The sequence below is a fragment of the Pseudophryne corroboree genome, chromosome 7 (genome assembly GCF_028390025.1).
Source record: "Pseudophryne corroboree isolate aPseCor3 chromosome 7, aPseCor3.hap2, whole genome shotgun sequence".
In the NCBI taxonomy this organism is placed as follows: domain Eukaryota; kingdom Metazoa; phylum Chordata; class Amphibia; order Anura; family Myobatrachidae; genus Pseudophryne; species Pseudophryne corroboree.
In genome coordinates, this window is record NC_086450.1 from 424,466,895 (window position 1) to 424,488,089 (window position 21,195).

The 21,195-nt window shown below is 47.0% G+C and overlaps 1 protein-coding gene across 9 annotated transcripts in view; it reads left to right on the plus strand.

Annotated features, from left to right (window-relative positions):
- Positions 1 to 21,195, plus strand: part of MPRIP (myosin phosphatase Rho interacting protein) — a 206,753-nt gene that overhangs the window by 167,579 nt on the left and 17,979 nt on the right. For 5 of the 9 annotated variants that reach the window (XM_063934824.1, XM_063934821.1, XM_063934822.1 and 2 more), the window contains 6 exons: positions 218 to 286; positions 373 to 462; positions 1,471 to 1,580; positions 13,080 to 13,647; positions 13,775 to 13,891; positions 15,278 to 18,823. In XM_063934824.1, coding sequence (XP_063790894.1) covers positions 218 to 286; positions 373 to 462; positions 1,471 to 1,580; positions 13,080 to 13,647; positions 13,775 to 13,891; positions 15,278 to 18,823 — 4,500 coding nt within the window. The remainder of the gene's footprint in view (positions 1 to 217; positions 287 to 372; positions 463 to 1,470; positions 1,581 to 13,079; positions 13,648 to 13,774; positions 13,892 to 15,277; positions 18,824 to 21,195) is intronic. The other 4 variants (XM_063934826.1, XM_063934828.1, XM_063934827.1 and 1 more) reach the window with 1 other exon arrangement.

Genomic DNA, 21,195 nt, shown 5'->3' on the forward strand with positions numbered 1-21,195 from the left:
GAAACAGACAACGACACAATATGGGTGGAATTCAAATGTCCCCCTCCCGTCCGCGATCGATCGCACACGCCGGGCGCTGTTCAAGTGTTTCTGCTAAGTGGCGTGATGTCATGATTTCATCTTGCTACCCCTTGGGGATGGCGAGCTGGAATGGACCTAACATTCAGTTCTCTCTAGAACAATAAGAGTAATCCCTGATTTGTTTTATGTCTTCTAGTGGAAGAAGCATTGGTTTGTGCTGACAGACCAGAATTTGAGATATTACCGAGACTCTGTGGCAGAAGAGGTGAGTGAACACTTGGCAGAGTCTGCTCTCAGTCCCGTTCTCCCATCCAGTTGCTTGAAGTCTTTCCTTTCTCTCTGGCTGCCCAGGCCGCAGACCTTGATGGGGAAATCGATCTTTCCACCTGCTATGACGTCACAGAGTTTCCAGTCCAGAGAAATTATGGATTCCAGATCCATGTAAGACATCCTTTACCTTTGTAGAGCATGGTGATAGTTTGTAGGTTTCACGTTTAGGGAAGGAGTTGAGTGGAAGTGATTTAGGTGTAAGACTGAAATTTTAAGGAGGAGGCGGGCGGGCTTGGGGGCTGTACTTTTCCATAACTCCTCCCACTTGACAGCCGTTCCGAAAGTTAAACCCAATGCACTGTAATAATGCAGTGCACTTAAATTATTACCAACTGAGCTGTGTAGTGTATGCTTACCCTGTGTGCATGTGACTTTATCCTTCATATACAGATGTATCACATAGGGAAGACTAAAAGTAAATGTTTCCTCTGCAACTTATGTTGTGCCTCATCTCCAGCTTGTCACAGGGGTTGTTATTGCCATGACCCTGCTGCGTTGTATATGGGAGTGTTGGAATATGCAGGTTGCGGTATAATTTTATCGTATACATGCAATCTAATGCTAGACACACTAGACTGGTTTTAAAAGGGCTGATTCAATGAAAAGCGTTGTGCAGCCACACATTGCGCAGTGATGTTTGTCTGTGTGTGTGTGTGTGTGTGTGTGTGTGTGTGTATATATATATATATATATATATGTATGTACATGCGTATATCTATCTCTTATGGTGGCATCAACATCACACATTTTCCTGCCGTTACGCCTACATGGTGCGAGGTACAATGTGTGAGTAATTGAATCAGGTCCACGCCTCATACACATGGTGGTCGTACGGAGACATCTCCTTTGGGAATGTTGTTAGGAGCTGATGTAAAGTGATCCCATCACTTGCACAGAGAGAGAGGCAGCACCATAGTGCCCTGACAGTTACTAGTGAGAACACTGACACGTGAAAAGCTTCAGTAATGTCACTGGTTTCCTGGCTGTAGTCTGACATTGGCTGCCTCCACCGTGCAACCAAGGGGTACACTTTAATCCATTCCGTGAGAAACATGTAAAGAGATGGTTAGTAGGTTAGTAAAGAGTAGGTCGTTCTAATGAGACCTCTACTTTGTTCAGACAAAAGAAGGGGAGTTTACCCTGTCAGCAATGACCTCTGGGATTCGGAGGAACTGGATACAGACCATTATGAAACACGTACGACCCAACACAGCCCCTGACGTCACGAGGTGAGGCCCGCTTGTAATATGCCCCTGTCACAGACCTGGGGATCACCATCTCGTTCACACACACTCTCTATATATATTTCTTCCTTTTATAAAGTACCCGCTTCTTCCATGTCCCAGATCCTGTCTCCTCCTTCCCGCCCTTCTTCCTGTTCTCATTCCGCCATCTCTTTAATTTCCATGCAAACCCCAGGAAAAGCTTCTCTCTGAAACTATCTGTGCTGAAGCCCAGGTTGGAAAGCTGTGTTCTCTCCTGTATTAACGTCTTGTGGTTTGTATTCGTTGTGGTACACTGCATGCTTTGCTTCTGATGTCTCAGGGCTTCTTTCCAGTGAGCTTTTTTTCCAAGTGCATCTGTCACCTACACGGCCGAGGCAGCCATTTTGTGGTGTGAACCGAAACTCTTGAGTCACATTGCACTGACTTCTTGTTAGGCCATGCTTTCATGGATAGTGGTTAAGCCCACAAAATGGTCGCCTCCAGTGATGTGGTTTTAGGGAGATGAAAAGACACTGTTGTCGAACTGTAAAATACCCAACGGGGTGGGCCTAGATACGTGCTTGCTGCCTGTATGCGATGCCATTACATCATGGCATGGCAATGATCTGCCTTTGTCACACTGGCACCCAGTGCAGGCATCAGAGTCATATTGGCTGACTTAACTGGGGACGCTGAAGCAGGGTTTGGCTACTTGCCTGTCACTGACAGACATGCATGAAGTATGTTTTTATTTTATTTTCAAGGCTTCCATTCCAGCGCCATTTTTAGTTGGCGTAGGTGCTATGCGTAGAGGTGCCTAGGAAGCATGTGCCGTGTAGAGCTATAACCATGCAGAGCATCATGGACATTTTTCATTGCACTCTGTTTAACCTGTGAAGTGCACTTGTTGCCTGCACTCAGTGGAGGCAGCCATTTTGAAGTCTCAACCACTATTCAGGAGGATGCAGCCTATTACTTTAGCATACCTAGTCATGAGGCTCGTCTGTCTAAATAATGTCAGCAGACTGAGGCTACATTGAACTTTAGGTTTAGCCTCAAAATGTCTGTCTCCAATGTGTGTATGTTACGGTTGCATTCAATTACATGTATTCTCTCAATTCTGCACCCCTTACCCCTTTGGCATATGTAAGGCCTTCGCTTAGTACAGGCAGCATGGCTGACCTCTACTTTATGCCTAAATTCTAGTAACTTTAGTGCAGATGAGACCAATACAGGCTAGCGAGGGAGCAATCTCCTTGTGACTGCCTTCGCCTACAGGAGGAGGGATTAAATCTCGACACAGACGTTGGCAATTACAGTTTAATGCCAAAAAATGCAAAATCATGCACTTGGGTCTCAAAAATCCTAAAGCTAAATACAGTATTAATGGCACTATACTGGAAACTACTGAGGAGGAAAGGGATCTAGGAGTCACTATTTCAGATGACTTAAAGGCAGGTAAGCAATGTAACAAGGCAATGAGGAAGGCTAGTCAGATGCTTGGCTGCATTGGGAGAGGAATCAGCAGCAGAAAGAAAGAAGTAATAATGCCACTGTATAGGTCATTGGTACGGCCTCATCTAGAATACTGCATTCAGTTCTGGAGGCCATATCTTCAAAAGAATATTAATACATTAGAAACTGTACAAAGGAGGGCAACTAAAATGGTGCATGGCCTACATCACAAAACATACCCAGAAAGACTAAGAAATCTCAATATGTATAGTTTGGAGCAGAGAAGGGAAAGGGGGGACATGATAGAAACTTTCAAATATATCAAGGGTTTTAACAAAGTCCAGGAGGGAAACATTCTCCAAATGAAGAGAAGCAATAGGACACGAGGACATGCACTGAGACTGGAGGGGGGGAGGTTCAGGGGAAATTTGCGGAAAAATTATTTCACAGAAAGGGTAGTGGACAAGTGGAATAGCCTCCCATCAGAGGTGGTAGAGGCTAAGACAGTAGAGCAATTTAAACATGCATGGGATAGACATAAGGATATCCTTACAAAGAAATAAGGATCAAATAAGGTTAGAGATAAAAATAATATTAAAAAAAAGGGGCAGACTAGATGGGCCAAGTGGTTCTTATCTGCTGACAAATTCTATGTTTCTATGGTTTATACGCCCCCCACGGTACATATCCTTTTCCCCCTCATATTTTCATTCTGCTGGCTCAAGAGTGATTATATCATATCAAAAACACTTCACCCATTTTACTATTGGTAATATTGCATATCTGTAGCACAACTCCCAGAACCTTTAATAAGAAATGTCTAGTTTTCCTGAATCCTTGTGGCGTGATGCTTCATCTTTAACACAGACCATGCACTCTACCATATAGCATCTGTTCTCATGCAGTTCTTTGATATTGCAGCGCCCGGACTACCCCCACACCCTGACAATGTTATTGGGCAAGTTGATAAACCTGGGCTGGTTATAACCCCCAGTGACCCCTAGCGTTCTGGGCGTCAAGGCGTCCATCCCATGTATCAAAGCAATGATAGGATCAAAGTGAGCCAACTGACGGTAACAAAAATATTAAGACCTTGTCTAAAGTCCATCTTCATGGTTGAAGAGTAAGTCACCCACCTATACAGGTCGGAGAGGTTAATCCATGATGCCACTGTAGGAGGATTTATAGTCCTAAATGCAAAATGCGGTGACTGCAGCTAAACTAATAATGCCATAGTCTTTAATTCAGAAGTATTGTGGTCACCAGAGAGAGCCTCACTGTTCTGATTGGTTGTGTGGAGCTGAAGAGTGGTCAGCTACTTCTCTGGACTAACCCCTTCAGTGGTGGGCTTTTGGAATTTAGTCACACCTCCCAGGGCAGGTTTTTTATTTTATTTTTTATTTACCTGCGCGTTGCCAGGGGTTTCACACGCTGTGTCATGCTCTTTGTCAGGGGTTTTATGCTCTTGGATCCATGCTCATTCCCACGGGTAGCTAGGGATGGCCATCAACCATTGATGATTCAAAATCATCGATGGTCTATGATTGATGTCGAATACTTTTACCATCGGTGGGGGAGAACCAGATGGTCTCCCGCCATCAATGGTTCAGTGCTACTGAATTGATTTTTTTTATTTTCCTACTAAAAGTGTCAGGGCAGGGAGCTTAGCTCCGCCCCCTGACACCCACTAAGCCACCCCCCCCCCGTTCCGCCCGCATGTGTACTGTAAATCATTGATGACCATCGATGGGTAAAACCATTGATGGATCCATTGCAGATGGCTTTACTCCATCGATGGTGACCATCGATTGATAACCCATTGATGGCCATCCCCCCGGGCAGCATTTGCTGGCGGGCACTAGCCCGCCAGCACTGACATTCTCTCCTCTTCCTCCTCCCCCCCCCCCCCCCCCCCCCCCCCCTCTCCCTTGTACTCCGCTCGGCTGGCGGAGTTTTACGGAATGACGTGATCGCGTCATGACATCACAACGCAATCGCGTCATCCACCAGGCCAGCCGAGCAGAATGTAAGGTGAAGGGAGGGAGAGCAGTGGCATGCCCGGAAAATTTCCGGGGTAGCCAGTCTGCACAGCGCAGCTGGTCCCTGAAATTTTCCAAGCATACCACTGATGGGGTAAATAGAACTATTCTGATTGGCCACTGGTTTTCTTTCATGAAGATGATATACGGGAGTCACAGGATGTGTTGTAGGTACACGATCGAGTCACATTACTATGACCACCTACTACATTTGATGTCGGCAGCGCGTAGCCCATGAAGTACGTCACGTGTCGTGCACTAGCTTGGTGGGTGTATTAGGTGTGCACCCAGTCACTCGTTGCTGTCATGGGTAAATAGGGCGATTTATCAGAGTTGCAAAAAGGGATGATTATCGGCTTTCGGGCCAAGGGTGGCGGTATTTATGACACAGCGCAGTGTGTGAACTGTTGGTGTGCTGCTGCGGTGACGGTGTAGCGTGACTGGACATATGGCACCATTGCGAATAACCAACGTGGAAACTGCAGAGCACCACATGCCATTGGCGTGAGAGGTGAACGTCCGCTACAAAGGTGCGTGAGGGCCGACCGACACGCTACAGTGGAACAGCTCCCTGTCAAAATGAACCTGGGGGCCACCAGACGTGTGTCTAAAACAGCAGGTCAGCCCGTCTAGCTGCTGTCCGTGCTGCACGCGGCGGTTACTCTGGCTATTAGCTGGTGGTCATAATAATGTGACCTGACTGTGTATGTTTTTGGTCTGTCCATAATACAACTGAGACATTGCAAATCTTTAGGTAAGATCTTTTGGAATCATTTAAGATTGTGCGGGCTGTTACAAGTAGAGCTGTGTGTGCTGGACAGGCAGGAGATGTAACATTGCTGCTGGCAGAGAGAGTGCGTTTCCCATGTGGGAGATTAGGTTGCGGAATGTATGGAATAAAGCAATATTGCAGGTGGTAATATAGAATAGATGTTCTGCCATAGCAGTAGTAGTTTTGTGGTTTGGTAGAAAATCATCCCCCCACTTGGTGCATTAACGGTAATCCAGACTCACATTTAGGGGGTAATTCCAAGTTGATCGCAGCAGGACATTTTTTAGCAGTTGGGCAAAACCATGTGCACTGCAGGGGAGGCAGATATAACATGTGCAGAGAGAGGTAGATTTGGGTGTGGTGAGTTCAATCTGAAATTTAAATTGCAGTGTAAAAATAGAGCAGCCAGTATTTACCCTGCACAGAAACAATATAACCCACCCAAATGTAACTCTCTCTGCACATGTTATATCTGTCCCCCCTGCAGTGCACATGGTTTTGCCTAACTGCTAACAAAGTTTCTGCTGTGATCAACTCAGAATTACCCCCCTAGTCTTTAGTATAACACCTACATGTTAAGCAGCACTTTACAGAAACTGCTTTATCCCTGTGGTGCTGACAGTCTGAAGGCTTTATCATATGGATACACAGACATAATAGGCTTGTAGCAGAAGCTAGTCAACTTCCCAGTACAGTTGGAACCTTGGCAAGACACCACTCTAACCCACTCTAACCCACAAGCTACACACACGCAATGTACTGGTTTGTTTTGGTTGCAGTGCTGTAGGACTGCAATGTTAACCACTGTGCCACTAGACTGTCTTGCACTGTTTATAGTAAGTGGCTCCACTAGACATGCGCTCCCTTTTTCTCTGACGTCCTAGTGGATGCTGGGGACTCCGTAAGGACCATGGGGAACAGCGGCTCCGCAGGAGACTGGGCACAACTAAGAAAGATTTAGGACTACCTGGTGTGCACTGGCTCCTCCCTCTATGCCCCTCCTCCAGACCTCAGTTAGAATTTTGTGCCCGGCCGAGCTGGTTGCACACTAGGGGCTCTCCTGAGCTCTTAGAAAAGAAAGTATATTTAGGTTTTTTATTTTCAGTGAGATCTGCTGGCAACAGACTCACTGCTTCGAGGGACTGAGGGGAGAAGAAGCGAACCTACCTGCTTGCAGCTAGCTTGGGCTTCTTAGGCTACTGGACACCATTAGCTCCAGAGGGATCGAACACAGGCCCAGCCTCGGTCGTCCGGTCCCGGAGCCGCGCCGCCGTCCCCCTTGCAGAGCCAGAAGCAAGAAGAACGTCCAGAAAATCGGCGGCTGAAGACTCCGGTCTTCATTAAGGTAGCGCACAGCACTGCAGCTGTGCGCCATTGCTCCCCATGCACACCACACACTCCGGTCACTGATGGGTGCAGGGTGCTGGGGGGGGGGGGGGGGGGAAGCACCCTGGGCTGCAATAAAAATACCTTAGCTTGGCAAAAAAACACATAATATAGTCAGTAAGACTATATATGTGTAAAATCCCCTGCCAAAAATATCCTGAAAAAAGCGGGAGAAGTCCGCCGTGAAGGGGGCGGGGCTATCTCCCTCAGCACACTGGCGCAATTTCCTCTCACAGCTCCGCTGGAAGGACGCTCCCCAGGCTCTCCCCTGCAGTTTCCAGGCTCAATAGGGTAAAAAAGAGAGGGGGGGGCACTAAATTTAGGCGCAAATTGTGTATTATAGCAGCTATAGGGGAAAAATCACTGTGTGTAGTGTGTATCCCTGCATTATATAGCGCTCTGGTGTGTGCTGGCATACTCTCTCTCTGTCTCCCCAAAGGACTTTGTGGGGTTCTGTCCTCAGTCAGAGCATTCCCTGTGTGTGTGTGCGGTGTGTCGGTACGGCTGTGTCGACATGTTTGATGAGGAGGCTTATGTGGAGGCGGAGCAGGTGCCGATAAATGTGATGTCACCCCCTGCGGGGTCGACACCTGAATGGATGGACATGTGGAAGGAATTACGCGACAGTGTCAACTCCTTACATAAAAGGTTTGATGACATAGCAGATGTGGGACAGCCGGCTGCTCAGCTCGTGCCTGCCCAGGCGTCTCAAAAGCCATCAGGGGCTCTAAAACGCCCACTACCTCAGATGGCAGACAGATGTCGACACGGATACTGACTCCAGTGTCGACGACGATGAGACTAGTGTACATTCCAATAGAGCCACTCGTTATATGATTACGGCAATGAAAAATTTATTGCACATTTCTGATATTACCCCAGGTACCACAAAAAAGGGTATTATGTTTGGGGAGAAAAAGCTACCAGTGGTTTTTTCCCCATCTGATGAATTAAATGAAGTGTGTGAAGAAGCGTGGGCTTCCCCCGATAAGAAACTGGTAATTTCTAAAAAGTTACTAATGGCGTACCCTTTCCCGCCAGAGGACAGGTCACGTTGAGAGACATCCCCTAGGGTGGATAAAGCGCTCACACGTCTGTCAAAAAAGGTGGCACTACCGTCTCCGGACACGGCCGCCCTAAAGGAGCCTGCGGATAGAAAGCAGGAGGCTATCCTGAAGTCTGTATATACACACTCAGGAATTATACTGAGACCGGCTATTGCTTCAGCATGGATGTGCAGTGCTGCAGCTGCGTGGTCAGATTCCCTGTCGGAAAACATTGATACCCTAGATAGGGACACTATATTGCTAACCGTAGAGCATATTAAAGACGCTGTCTTATACATGAGAGATGCACAGAGGGATATTTGCCGGCTGGCATCTAAAATAAACGCAATGTCCATTTCTGCCAGGAGAGGATTGTGGACTCGGCAGTGGACAGGAGATGCAGATTCTAAAAGGCACATGGAAGTTTTGCCTTACAAGGGTGAGGAGTTGTTTGGGGATGGTCTCTCGGACCTCGTTTCCACAGCGACAGCTGGGAAGTCCGCATTTTTACCCCATGTTCCCTCACAGCCAAAGAAAGCACCGTATTATCAGGTACAGTCCTTTCGGCCCCAGAAAGGCAAGCGGGTTAAAGGCGCGTCCTTTCTGCCCAGAGTCAGAGGTAGAGGAAAAAAGCTGCAGCATACAGCCAGTTCCCAGGAACAAAAGCCCTCCCCCGCTTCCTCTAAGTTCACCGCATGATGCTGGGGCTCCACAGGCGGAGCCAGGTACGGTGGGGGCCCGTCTCAAGAACTTCAGCGACCAGTGGGCTCGCTCACGGGTGGATCCCTGGATTCTACAAGTAGTATCTCAGGGGTACAAGCTGGAATTCGAGACGTCTCACCCTCGCCGTTTCCTCAAATCTGCCTTGCCAACAGCTCCCCCGGACAGGGAGGCAGTGCTGGAGGCAATTCACAAGCTGTATTCGCAGCAGGTGATAGTCAAGGTACCCCTCCTTCAACAAGGACGGGGTTACTATTCCACAATGTTTGTGGTACCGGACGGTTCGGTAAGACCCATTTTAAATTTAAAATCCTTGAACACTTATATAAGAAGGTTCAAGTTCAAGATGGAATCGCTCAGGGCGGTGATTGCAAGCCTGGACGAGGGGGATTACATGGTATCACTGGACATCAAGGATGCTTACCTGCATGTCCCCATTTACCCTCCTCACCAGGAGTACCTCAAATTTGTGGTACAGGACTGTTATTACCAATTCCAGACGTTGCTGTTTGGTCTGTCCACGGCACCGAGGGTTTTTACCAAGGTAATGGCCGAAATGATGATACTCCTTCGAAAAAAGGGAGTTTTAATTATCCCGTACTTGGACGATCTCCTTATAAAGGCGAGGTCCAGGGAACAGTTGTTGATCGGAGTAGCACTAGCTCGGGAAGTGCGACAACAGCACGGCTGGATCCTGAATTTTCCAAAGTCGCAGCTGGTTCCTACAACGCGTCTACTGTTCCTGGGGATGGTTCTGGACACGGAACAGAAAAAAGTGTTTCTCCCGGAGGAGAATGCCAAGGAGTTGTCATCTCTAGTCAGAGACCTCCTAAAACCAAAACAGGTGTATGTGCACCACTGCACGCGAGTCCTGGGAAAGATGGTGGCTTCTTACGAAGCAATTCCTTTCGGAAAGGTTCCATGCAAGGATCTTTCAGTGGGATCTGTTGGACAAGTGGTCCGGATCGCATCTTCAGATGCATCGGCTGATAACCCTGTCTCCAAGGACCAGGGTGTCGCTGTTGTGGGGGCTGCAGAGTGCTCATCTTCTAGAGGGCCGCAGATTCGGCATACAGGACTGGGTCCTGGTGACCACGGATGCCAGCCTTCGAGGTTGGGGGGCAGTCACACAGGGAAGAAACTTCCAAGGACTATGGACGAGTCAGGAGACTTCCCTACACATAAATATTCTGGAACTAAGGGCCATTTACAATGCCCTAAGTCAGACAAGACCCCTGCTTCAACACCAGCCGGTGCTGATCCAGTCAGACAACATCACGGCGGTCGCCCATGTAAACCGTCAGGGCGGCACGAGAAGCAGGATGGCGATGGCAGAAGCCACAAGGATTCTCCGATGGGCGGAAAATCACGTGATAGCACTGTCAGCAGTGTTCATTCCGGGAGTGGACAACTGGGAAGCAGACTTCCTCAGCAGGCACGACCTCCACCCGGGAGAGGGGACTTCATCCAGAAGTCTTAAAGCTGATTGTAAATCGCTGGGAACGGCCACAGGTGGACATGATGGCGTACCGCCTCAACAAAAAGCTAAAAAGATATTGCGCCAGGTCAAGGGACCCTCAGGCGATAGCTGTGGACGCTCTAGTGACACCGTGGGTGTACCAGTCGGTTTATGTGTTCCCTCCTCTGCCTCTCATACCCAAGGTACTGAGAATAATAAGAAGGAGAGGACTAAGAACTATACTTGTGGTTCCGGATTGGCCAAGAAGAGCTTGGTACCCAGAACTTCAAGAAATGATCTCAGAGGACCCATGGCCTCTGCCGCTCAGACAGGACCTGCTGCAGCAGGGACCCTGTCTGTTCAAAGACTTACCGCGGCTGCATTTGACGGCATGGCGGTTGAACGCCGGATCCTGAAGGAAAAGGGCATTCCGGAGGAAGTCATCCCTACGCTGATTAAAGCTAGGAAGGAGGTGACCGCAAACCATTATCACCGCATATGGCGAAAATATGTTGCGTGGTGTGAGGCCAGGAAGGCCCCTACAGAGGAATTTCAGCTGGGTCGTTTTCTGCACTTCCTACAGTCAGGAGTGACTATGGGCCTAAAATTGGGATCCATTAAAGTCCAGATTTCGGCCCTGTCTATTTTCTTTCAGAAAGAACTGGCTTCACTGCCTGAAGTTCAGACATTTGTTAAAGGAGTGCTGCATATTCAGCCCCCTTTTGTGCCTCCAGTGGCACCTTGGGATCTCAACGTGGTGTTGGATTTCCTTAAGTCACATTGGTTTGAGCCACTTAAAACCGTGGAACTAAAATATCTCACGTGGAAAGTGGTCATGCTGTTAGCCTTGGCTTCGGCCAGGCGTGTGTCAGAATTGGCGGCTTTGTCATGTAAAAGCCCCTATCTGATCTTCCATATGGACAGGGCAGAATTGAGGACTTGTCCCCAATTTCTCCCTAAGGTGGTATCAGCGTTTCATTTGAACCAACCTATTGTGGTGCCTGCGGCTACTCGGGACTTGGAGGCTTCCAAGTTGCTGGACGTAGTCCGGGCCCTGAAAATCTATGTTTCCAGGACGGCTAGAGTCAGAAAAACTGACTCGCTGTTTATCCTGCATGCACCCAACAAGCTGGGTGCTCCTGCTTCTAAGCAGATTATTGCTCGCTGGATCTGTTGCACGATTCAACTTGCACATTCTGCGGCTGGACTGCCGCATCCTAAATCAGTCAAAGCCCATTCCACGAGGAAGGTGGGCTCTTCTTGGGCGGCTGCCCGAGGGGCCTCGGCTTTACAACTTTGCCGAGCTGCTACCTGGTCGGGATCAAACACGTTTGCAAAATTCTACAAGTTTGATACCCTGGCTGAGGAGGACCTTGAGTTTGCTCATTCGGTGCTGCAGAGTCATCCGCACTCTTCCGCCCGTTTGGGAGCTTTGGTATAATCCCCATGGTCCTTACGGAGTCCCCAGCATCCACTATGACGTCAGAGAAAATAAGAATTTACTCACCGGTAATTCTATTTCTCGTAGTCCGTAGTGGATGCTGGGAGCCCGTCCCAAGTGGGGATTGTCTGCAATACTTGTATATAGTTATTGCTTAACTAAAGGGTTATTGTTATGAGCCATCTGTTCAGTGAGGCTCAGTTGTTATTCATACTGTTAACTGGGTATAGTTATCACGAGTTGTACGGTGTGATTGGTGTGGCTGGTATGAGTCTTACCCGGGATTCCAAATCCTTTCCTTGTAGTGTCAGCTCTTCCGGGCACAGTTTCCCTAACTGAGGTCTGGAGGAGGGGCATAGAGGGAGGAGCCAGTGCACACCAGGTAGTCCTAAATCTTTCTTAGTTGTGCCCAGTCTCCTGCGGAGCCCGTCTATTCCCCATGGTCCTTACGGAGTACCCAGCATCCACTACGGACTACGAGAAATAGAATTACCAGTGAGTAAATTCTTATATTTTGCTGTGTTTTTTTTCTTCTTTTTTTAAATTTGTTGGAAAAGGTTTTAGGGGAAGGACAGCGAAGGTTCAGTACCTTCCGCCTCCTATCTTCTTGCTTCACTTTCACTTACAGACGATTGGCAGCCCTTGGGAAGGGAGGGGGGGGGTTATTGGGAAATTCACTAGTTATATTTTTTATATGGAAAATTATTTTTGTATTTCTTTTATTCTAGACAGTCAAATGCTACGAGCTATGTAAATGTGGCGTGCAGCGAGACTAGTTGTTTCCTCCCTGGTTCTTCTTGAAATAATATGGGAACACTGCTTAATAATCTCCATTTTAAGAGAATTTACTTTCAGGGATATCATTTTAGATACTGTGTTGTGCATTTCCCACACCTGATCTGTTCTGTGGTCCTATCTCTTTTTCTTTCTTCTTGCACCTTTTATTGTGAGTTATTTATTAACCTTCTGTTCCCTCCTTTGGGTTGTTCCTGCGTCATCCTCTCCTATATGTATATGTATATGTATATGTATATATATATATATATATATATATATATATTCTGTTGTAGACCTGGTAACCTTAGCAGCCTGCTATTCCTACCTTGCACTGTCCTCATGCTTGAGGCTTCCTGAGTTGGTGGCACGATGTTTGTGGTTTAGTAAAACGTATGTACTTACCATGTGTTTTTGTTTGTGTTAACCAGCTCTCTACCTGAGGAGAAGAGCAAAACTCCGTCCTCATTCGTCTCCAGCTCCATGCCAAGCGAAAAACAGGACTCTGAGCACTCCGATGCGGACGGGGAGCAGAAGAGGAGCCGGGCCCGGGAGCGCCGGAGAGAAGGGCGTTCAAAAACCTTTGACTGGGCCGAGTTCCGCCCCATTCAGCAAGCACTGGTACAGGAAAGGGCACAGGCAGCTGAGGCCATGAAGACCATATCTTACGATGCCACCGACTCCAAGTCTGATCTAGGGGAGCTGGAAAGAGAACGGGCTCGCAGGAGAGAAGAACGCAGGAAACGGTTTGAAAACTCGGACTCTTTGGAGGAGTCTGCAGGAGATGAAGCATCCCGCATGGAGGTGGACAAGGGACCGGCGTCATCTAATTCCATTGACACCAGGCCAAATGTTCAAGTGGAGATTGAGCAGCGCTGGCAACAAGTGGAAACTACCCCTCTGAGGGAGGAGAGACAGATACCCATTTCTCCCTTGCCTTTGTCGAGTACCTCTCCCAAACACCCAGCAGAGGACATAACTTCCCTCTTGGAGAAGCAGGTAAAAAAAAAAAAATCTGCAATGTCCAAACTTCAGTCCCATAACCCAGAAATAGGTGTTGCTGCATATAATCTTCTAGTAACATGGTCTCACAGTCTGTATTTTTTGTTGTCCCACCATGGCTCAGCTTGAGCAGAGCCAGAAGGAAGTGTCTGACCTCTTGGCCGAAAACCTGGCGCTGCAGCAACGGCTGAAAGAAGCTTTGAATCAGCAACACAGTGCCAGGGACGGATACGTGTTACAGGTACCTTTAACGCTTCCTTCTTGCAGAATAAACCTGTCCACTGCTACACTCCTCTCTCATGGCAGTGAGCATGTTCTGTATGTAGTGTTAGTCTGTACTACATTTATCTGCATGCCCTTTCCGACCCCTCTTTACAGCAGCATTCAGCTTGCTGCTTTTCATTTTAGTATACATGTAAAAAAATAAAGAAAAAAGTCCCCAAGATCCGATGCTACAGTATGCAGAAAATAACTGAATCTTTCCTTTTTCAGTATAGCAGCAAATGTTGTACTTTGTTGCAGGTTTATAACTTTGTATCTTTCAAAAAGTTACGGCAAGCTGAATGTCACTGCGTCACATATAGTCCATTTGGGGGGTACTCTCGAACATGTAGGCTCTTAGTAGTAGTAGGATGTTTAGAGTGTCTCCACTAAACACATTTCACGCGCATGCCTCACTCTTTTATATTCCCATTTCAAAAGCCACAAACCTAAATGCTTTGAATTCAACTCCTTTTGCATTTGTATAATTAGGGTGAATGGGTCTTCTTGCTAACACACTTTGGTTGCTTTTATTGCATGCTGTCATTTTTAGCATGGTGTACATCTAATATTTCACTGAGTGTCACATCTGTGGGCTTTTCCTACCAGCGTTAAAAGGTTCAGCAGGACAGGCTAAATTCTCCGACTTCTGGCTGTACCTCCTGCCTCTCGCCTCCCATGGTATTTGTGTGCCTATGCGCTCAGTGTAACCTCTTTATTTGCATGCATGCAGCTCTAAAATGAAATTTTATGCCTTTTTTTATTTTTATTTTTTTTCCCCTCCATTCCTTCTGTTTTATTATGTTGCTTTTTTTATTTTTTTGTGTGTTGTGTTTTTAAAGTAGTCTTTTTGAAAATTAGGAGAAATTGCTTGAAACAAAAATCTAATGAAAATGACCTTTTGTGTTGATGATTTTCCTCCCTTTTGCATGCTCTAGGACACTCCCTTCCCTTAACCTTATCCCAATTTTTGATTTTTGCTATTAAAAAAAAATTGTTTTGTTTTGAAAAACAATATTGATCAATGACGCGTCTTCTTTACTCTTTGCCAGTTCAACCTTTTTTTTATTTTACTTTATTTTGCTCTTTGTCACTTGTCGTTAGTTTTCAAAAATCATTTTTTCAATCCCCTTTTACAATCTTCCATGTGTTTTTCTTTTTATTTATGCCCATGCACAAAATTACCAGCCGATTTGATTCAGCCTCAAAATAATAATAATGCCTCTATCTAAAGGCTTAGGTAACTCCAAAAGAAAAAAAAATGAGGCAAGAAGTTTTGTTGTGGTCCATTCTGACCAGAGGTGTGACACTCAGCATTGTCAGATGACAGTGTTACTAATATAAGTGTTTAATCAATTTTTTTAAGACTGAATTGGCAGATCCCTCTTCGGATGTTGGGCAAAGACTCCATAAAGTCAATGAGTCCCTTCAAAGTGAACTGGAGATCCAGAGCAAACATCAGGAAATGCTAAATCAACAAATACAGAGCCTCAAATACAGTTACGGAGAAGCCAAGGACTCCATCAGACATCATGAAGCAGAGATACTAAGCCTGCAGGCCCGTCTGAGCAGTGCATCCACTGAGCTCTCCATTAAAGAGCAGGCTCTGACCAAACTAAGGGGAGATTTGGAGCAGGAAAAGGAGAGGGCCAAAGAAATGTTGGACGAGTGGAGTACCAGTGAAGTAGCTCTAGGTTCCCAGCTTAAGGTCAGCCAGCAAAAGCTGAAGGAAGTAGAGTCTTTGCTTTTGGAGAAGAGGCAGGAAATTCGAGAGCTTGAAATAGAACAAGCTCTGCAGAAGGACTATCAAAAGGAGAAAGAGAGGCTGCATGACAAGCTTGTGAGCCTGCAAGCTCAGTTGGATGCCAGCGAGCAAGCTCGTGCATTAACAGAGGAGAGGGTTCAAATAAATTACTCAGAGCTGGTTGGAAGCTATGAAAAGGAGAAGCAGCTCTTAATCCTTAGCCTGAAGGAAACTGAAGACAGACTTCAAAAGTATGAAGATAAGTTACAAGAAAAGGACCAACTGATGGAGGTTTTGCAGAAAGAGAAGTTGAATGCCAATGCTGAGGCCAGCATTTTAGTTTATCACCTGCAGGAGCAGCTGACAGGGAGGGACTCTAAGATTCATGAGCTGGAAGGATACATCAAAGAGCTGGAGAAGGAGCGGGACCAGCTTAAATTAACATGTCAAGAAATGGCCCATCAAATGGCTATTTCAGACTCTGACATCTCCAATTTACAAAACCAGCTTGAGGTGCGAGAGATGGAGTATAGCCAGTTGAGAAGCTCATTAGAGAAATCAACAGAGGAGCTTCTGGAGGTCCAGGAGTCTCTGAGAGCAAAAGATGAGGAATTGAAGAGGGTCTGTGAGACTCATAGGAGAGTTATGGAAAAGAAAGACCAAGATATTAATGAAGCAATTATTAAGATGTCGGCTCTGGGGAGCAGTTTGGAAGAGACTGAGATGAAGCTAAAAGCTAAGGAAGAAGCCTTAAAAAGCATGTTCAGCTTAGGTTCTGAATCCCAAACAAAAAAAATTGAAACTGTTTATAGTCAATTAGAAACTGCAAAATGTAGAATTGCAAAGTTGGAGCAGGGTCATCAGGTTGAGTGTGGGGATGTGTTTGGTGAAGTTTTGGAAGTTGGGCATGGTGAGCTGCAATCTGCATTAAACACTGGAGACATATGCACTTGTTCAGCCACTGTAGAAAAAGAACAGGACACAGGAGCTAAAAGACAAAGGATACGATTTTCCAGCATTCAGTGTCAGAAATACACTCACAGTGATGATACAGAGAAGACCTGGACAACCAGCGTTTCCTTTGACACAAGTCACGAGCAGTCAGTTTCTGAAGAAAGTATGTCAGCTGAGGTTATTACGCCCTACCAGATTTCTGGGGCTATTGACATGGAAAACTGTGTATCCATTATACATTCTTTGGAGACCAAGCTATATGTAACAGAGGAGAAGCTGAAAGATATATTGCTAAAGCTGGAAAATGAGAAAAGCAGCCATCAGGAGAGTGTGATGGATCTTCACAACCGGTGGGCAACGACAGAGGCCAGTCTCAGAGAGCAGCTCCTGGCTGCTATAACTCAAGCCAGTTCTATGGCTCAGCAGATAGAAGAGGTGGAGAAAGAGAAGCTGGAGCTGTTACGGTGCCACCCAGAAACTGCTAAAAAAGAAACTTTTTGCTGCTTAAAGGCATGTAGTGATATGCTAAAAGAATTACATAATATAGATGACATACAGCTCAACTCGAACACCTTGTCCAGTATCAAGACTGCTTTAGAAAACACAATTCATTATTTGCAACAGATTCTGCTAGAGTGTGCGCAATCAGATGTCCAGGGTTCAGATATCGACTGCTCTGGCGATGAGGTTTCCCCTGTGGAAAGTTTGATGCGGGTTCACCAAGAGCCACTCCAAGGGCTTGCAGAAAAAATACACTTCCAAGCAAACTTAATGTACCGAATGGCAGAGCGCTTAAAACACACAGTTCCTGAGGCTGGTCTGAGTGTGCAGGAGGCTGATTTCTATACTGAAGGATCTACCGATGACTTTCTGGTAGATATGTTTACGAGAAAAGTCAAGCTAGAGAGAGACTTTTGGGACAGGGTTGCTCAACTTGGAAACACTATTGGTTGGGGTAAAGGGGAGGTGGCTCCTGAGGAGTCCGAATTAAGCCTTCATTCCCATTCAGAGCTTCTTCAAACCTTAGCAGTTACTACCATACTCAAAGCTGAGCTTGACTTGGTTATTCAAAAGGCAAAGACTTACTGTCAGCGCATAAGGACTCTTGAAGATGAACTTAAGGTAGCAAAACTTGGCCTAGATGAAATGTGTATAGGGATTCAAGAAACATCTGGATCTCAGGAGTTAAGACCCCACTATGACATTGCCTCAGAACAGACCACTTCTATGACTACTAACCTCTCATTCCTGGAAAAACTTTCTGTGCATTTAAGGGAAAATGCAGATGAGCTTAAGAGAATTTCTTCTGCCTTAAAGTCCATGCCACATGCAGATTTTGGAGAAGCTGTTCATGGCCTCCTGCAGACTAGTCAACAGCTTTTTAGTTGTGTTCAGTCTTGTAACTTCCCACCATTACTTGTACAGGACGCAGTTATGCAGGCTCAGCTGTGCTATGTTACCTCTAAAGCACGGCTCGAATCTGAGCGAGAGGAACAAAGGAGCAGGGACGCTCTGTGCCTGACTCACTCCAAGGCTCTGGCCAAGGTGCATCAAGAATACCAGGAATCATTACAGAAAAAACAGAGCGAGATTGCAGAGGTTTTGGAAAGGGAGAGGGCAGCAGCCGAGGCTGTAACTACCCAATCAGAAGATGCCAAAAGGTTTCTTAGGGAATCGGAGGCAAAGTTCAAAGAGACAATGTCCCAGCTTGACAGCAGTTATAAGCAGGAGATCCAGAACCTGATGGAGAGGTGGGTAGAGAGGGAGAATGTTTTGAAAGCCCAGGTAGAGGTGGTAACTAAACTCCATGCCTCGGAAAAGGCGATGGAAAAAAAAGAGAAGGTTCACAAAGAACAAATCCAACATTTAGAAGCACAGTTCCAAGACCAGATACAAGAAATTCGGAAAACCCACAGGAATGAAATCCGGGAGTTGGAGGATCGATATACACAGAGCATACAACAACTTCAGGACACGCTTGACAGCTACCAGAGAGAACACGCATACACACCATCACCGGTGAACTCTGCAGCACACGCTATAGCAGAGCAAGGCTTGGCTGGCGAGACTGACGCCATGAATGTCCTGAGAGGTCGGATTCTGGAATTGGAGACACAGATGGACATGATGAGAGAAGAGCTTGAGCAGAAACAGCCTCAAGACAACATGTCCTCCATAAAGGAGAAATACCAGGCCGACTTTGAGAACCTGAAGGTCCTGTCATAGTAAAATATGTCTACTTTTACTGTTGCATAGTCATGTCTTGCTACTCCTAACCCTTGTAGTAACAGAGGTGACATCTACACCAAACTGACACTTTCATCTTTATCTTTCTTTACAATCAGCCTTTAAGCAGGACTTTCAAATGTGAGTTTTAGTTCTAGGAAAGAATAACCTTTGAGGTACATGTAGCTTGGAGGTTACCTTGCAAAAAGTTCTGGCTAGTTACAAACATACTACAGGCAGGCCCGGCGCTAACCGCTCAGCAAAGGGATGCAGTGCAGGGAGGCGCCAGGAAGGAGAGGCGCTCTCCCTGCTCAGTATCCCTGTGCTGTGCAAATGTCCCTGCTGCTGCCGGCTGCTGCGCTTGTCACAGTCTACCACAGGCAGCGGCGCTGGCAGCATGAAGCCTCCTCTCCCCTCCCCTGTCACAGACTCAGAGTGCAGTGTGCGGACCTAAAGGGGGCGGAGCTACACAGGAAAAGGGGGCAGAGCTACACGGGGCCAGGCTGCAGCCTGCAACACAGGAGAATGAGTGCCAGACTTCCTTATGTAAGTGGCTGGAAAGAGTGAGTGAAAGTGTGTATATGTGTGTGTGTGTATGTATACAGTATCTGTATGTGTGTAATGTACCGTGTGTGTGAATGTGCTGCATAATGTGTGTAAGCGTCACTGCTACAGGGCGTCTTGTATAACCGTTACTGCTACGGGAGGCTTTACGCGTGCAAGCATCACTGCTACAGGGAGCGTTACGTGTGTAAGCGTCACTGGTATAGGGGGCGTTACGCTTGCAAGCATCACTGGTACAGGGGGCGTTACGTGTGCAAGCGTCACTACAGGGGGCGTTACGTGTGCAAGCGTCACTACTACAGGGGGCGTTACGTGTGCAAGCGTCACTACTACAGGGGGCGTTACGTGTGCAAGCGTCACTACTACAGGGGGCGTTACGTGTGCAAGCGTCACTACTACAGGGGGCGTTACGTGTGCAAGCGTCACTACTACAGGGGGCTTTACGTGTGCAAGCGTCACTACTACAGGGGGCTTTACGTGTGCAAGCGTCACTACTACTGGGGGCGTTACGTGTGTAAGCGTGACTGGTACGGGGGGCGTTACGTGTGTAAGCGTCACTGGTACAGGGAGTGTTATGTGTGTGTCACTGCTACAGGGAGCGTTGTGTGTAAGCGTCACCGCTACAGGGGGCATTACGTGTGTAAGTGGCATTACTACAGGGAGCATTGTGTGTGTAAGCGTCACAGCTACAGGGGGAATTATATGTGCTGTCCCTTTGTAAAGTGTGGGAGGGTGCAAATTTATAGTTTGCAGGGGGGGGGGGGGGCTGCGCCGAACACCCTAGCACCCGGCCCTGACTACAGGCATAGTAATAATAACAGTACAGGAAATATCGAACAGTGAGGTAATTTACTGTAGTGCTGAGTGATCCAGTGCCCTGGGAAGAGCAGACCGGAATGGTCAGAGTGGCTGACTGTGAGTGTTGCAGCACAGGGGACAAGGGTAGTGCAGTGTGAGAACCAAGAGGGTGGAGATCTGGAGGGTGGTCAGGGAGTGTGAGCTAAGAGTCTGAAGAAGGCTGGTAGATTTTAATAAATAGTGGTATTTTCAGGGCACAATTGAATCTATGCAGGCTTGTGGACAGTCTGATAGGACGGGTGAGTGAGTTCCAGAGGAGGAGAGCATGCAGGAAAAGTCTTGGGTTATAGATTGGGAGGAGTGGAAGTTCAGAGGAAGGGGGGGGTGTTTGGATTTGAGATCAGGTCGGGATCTAGGAGGGGAAGGCGTGCTTGGAGACTGATAGCGAGTACCTTACAGTATCACTGTGTCGTGGCCCAGATATTATCATATGAGATATCATCTCCTATACTCCACCATTACTAGTGGCAGAGTATGATAAAAATGCTAAGAGCCTGAGGTTTCTCAAAGTCTGCATACAGGCATAACATCAATAGCTACCTGCAACGTTTGGACAAGGCTGAGGCACACATAGTTCAGCTAGTTTGAAGTTCTAACTGCATATATCCAGAGGGAGACCAAATAAACTCCCCCAGTGTGACTGTGGCAATTTGGCGTTGCATGGGGGAAAAATATGATTTATCTTCTAACCCCTAAAAATGACCATTTTGGATTCATTTCCGGATCTATCTGCCCATTATGTCCTCTACTTATTATCGCTGCAAATACCATTTCTCTAACGTCCTAGTGGATGCTGGGGACTCCGTCAGGACCATGGGGAATAGCGGCTCCGCAGGAGACAGGGCACAAAAGCAAGCTTTTAGGATCACATGGTGTGTACTGGCTCCTCCCCCTATGACCCTCCTCCAAGCCTCAGTTAGGTTTTTGTGCCCGTCCGA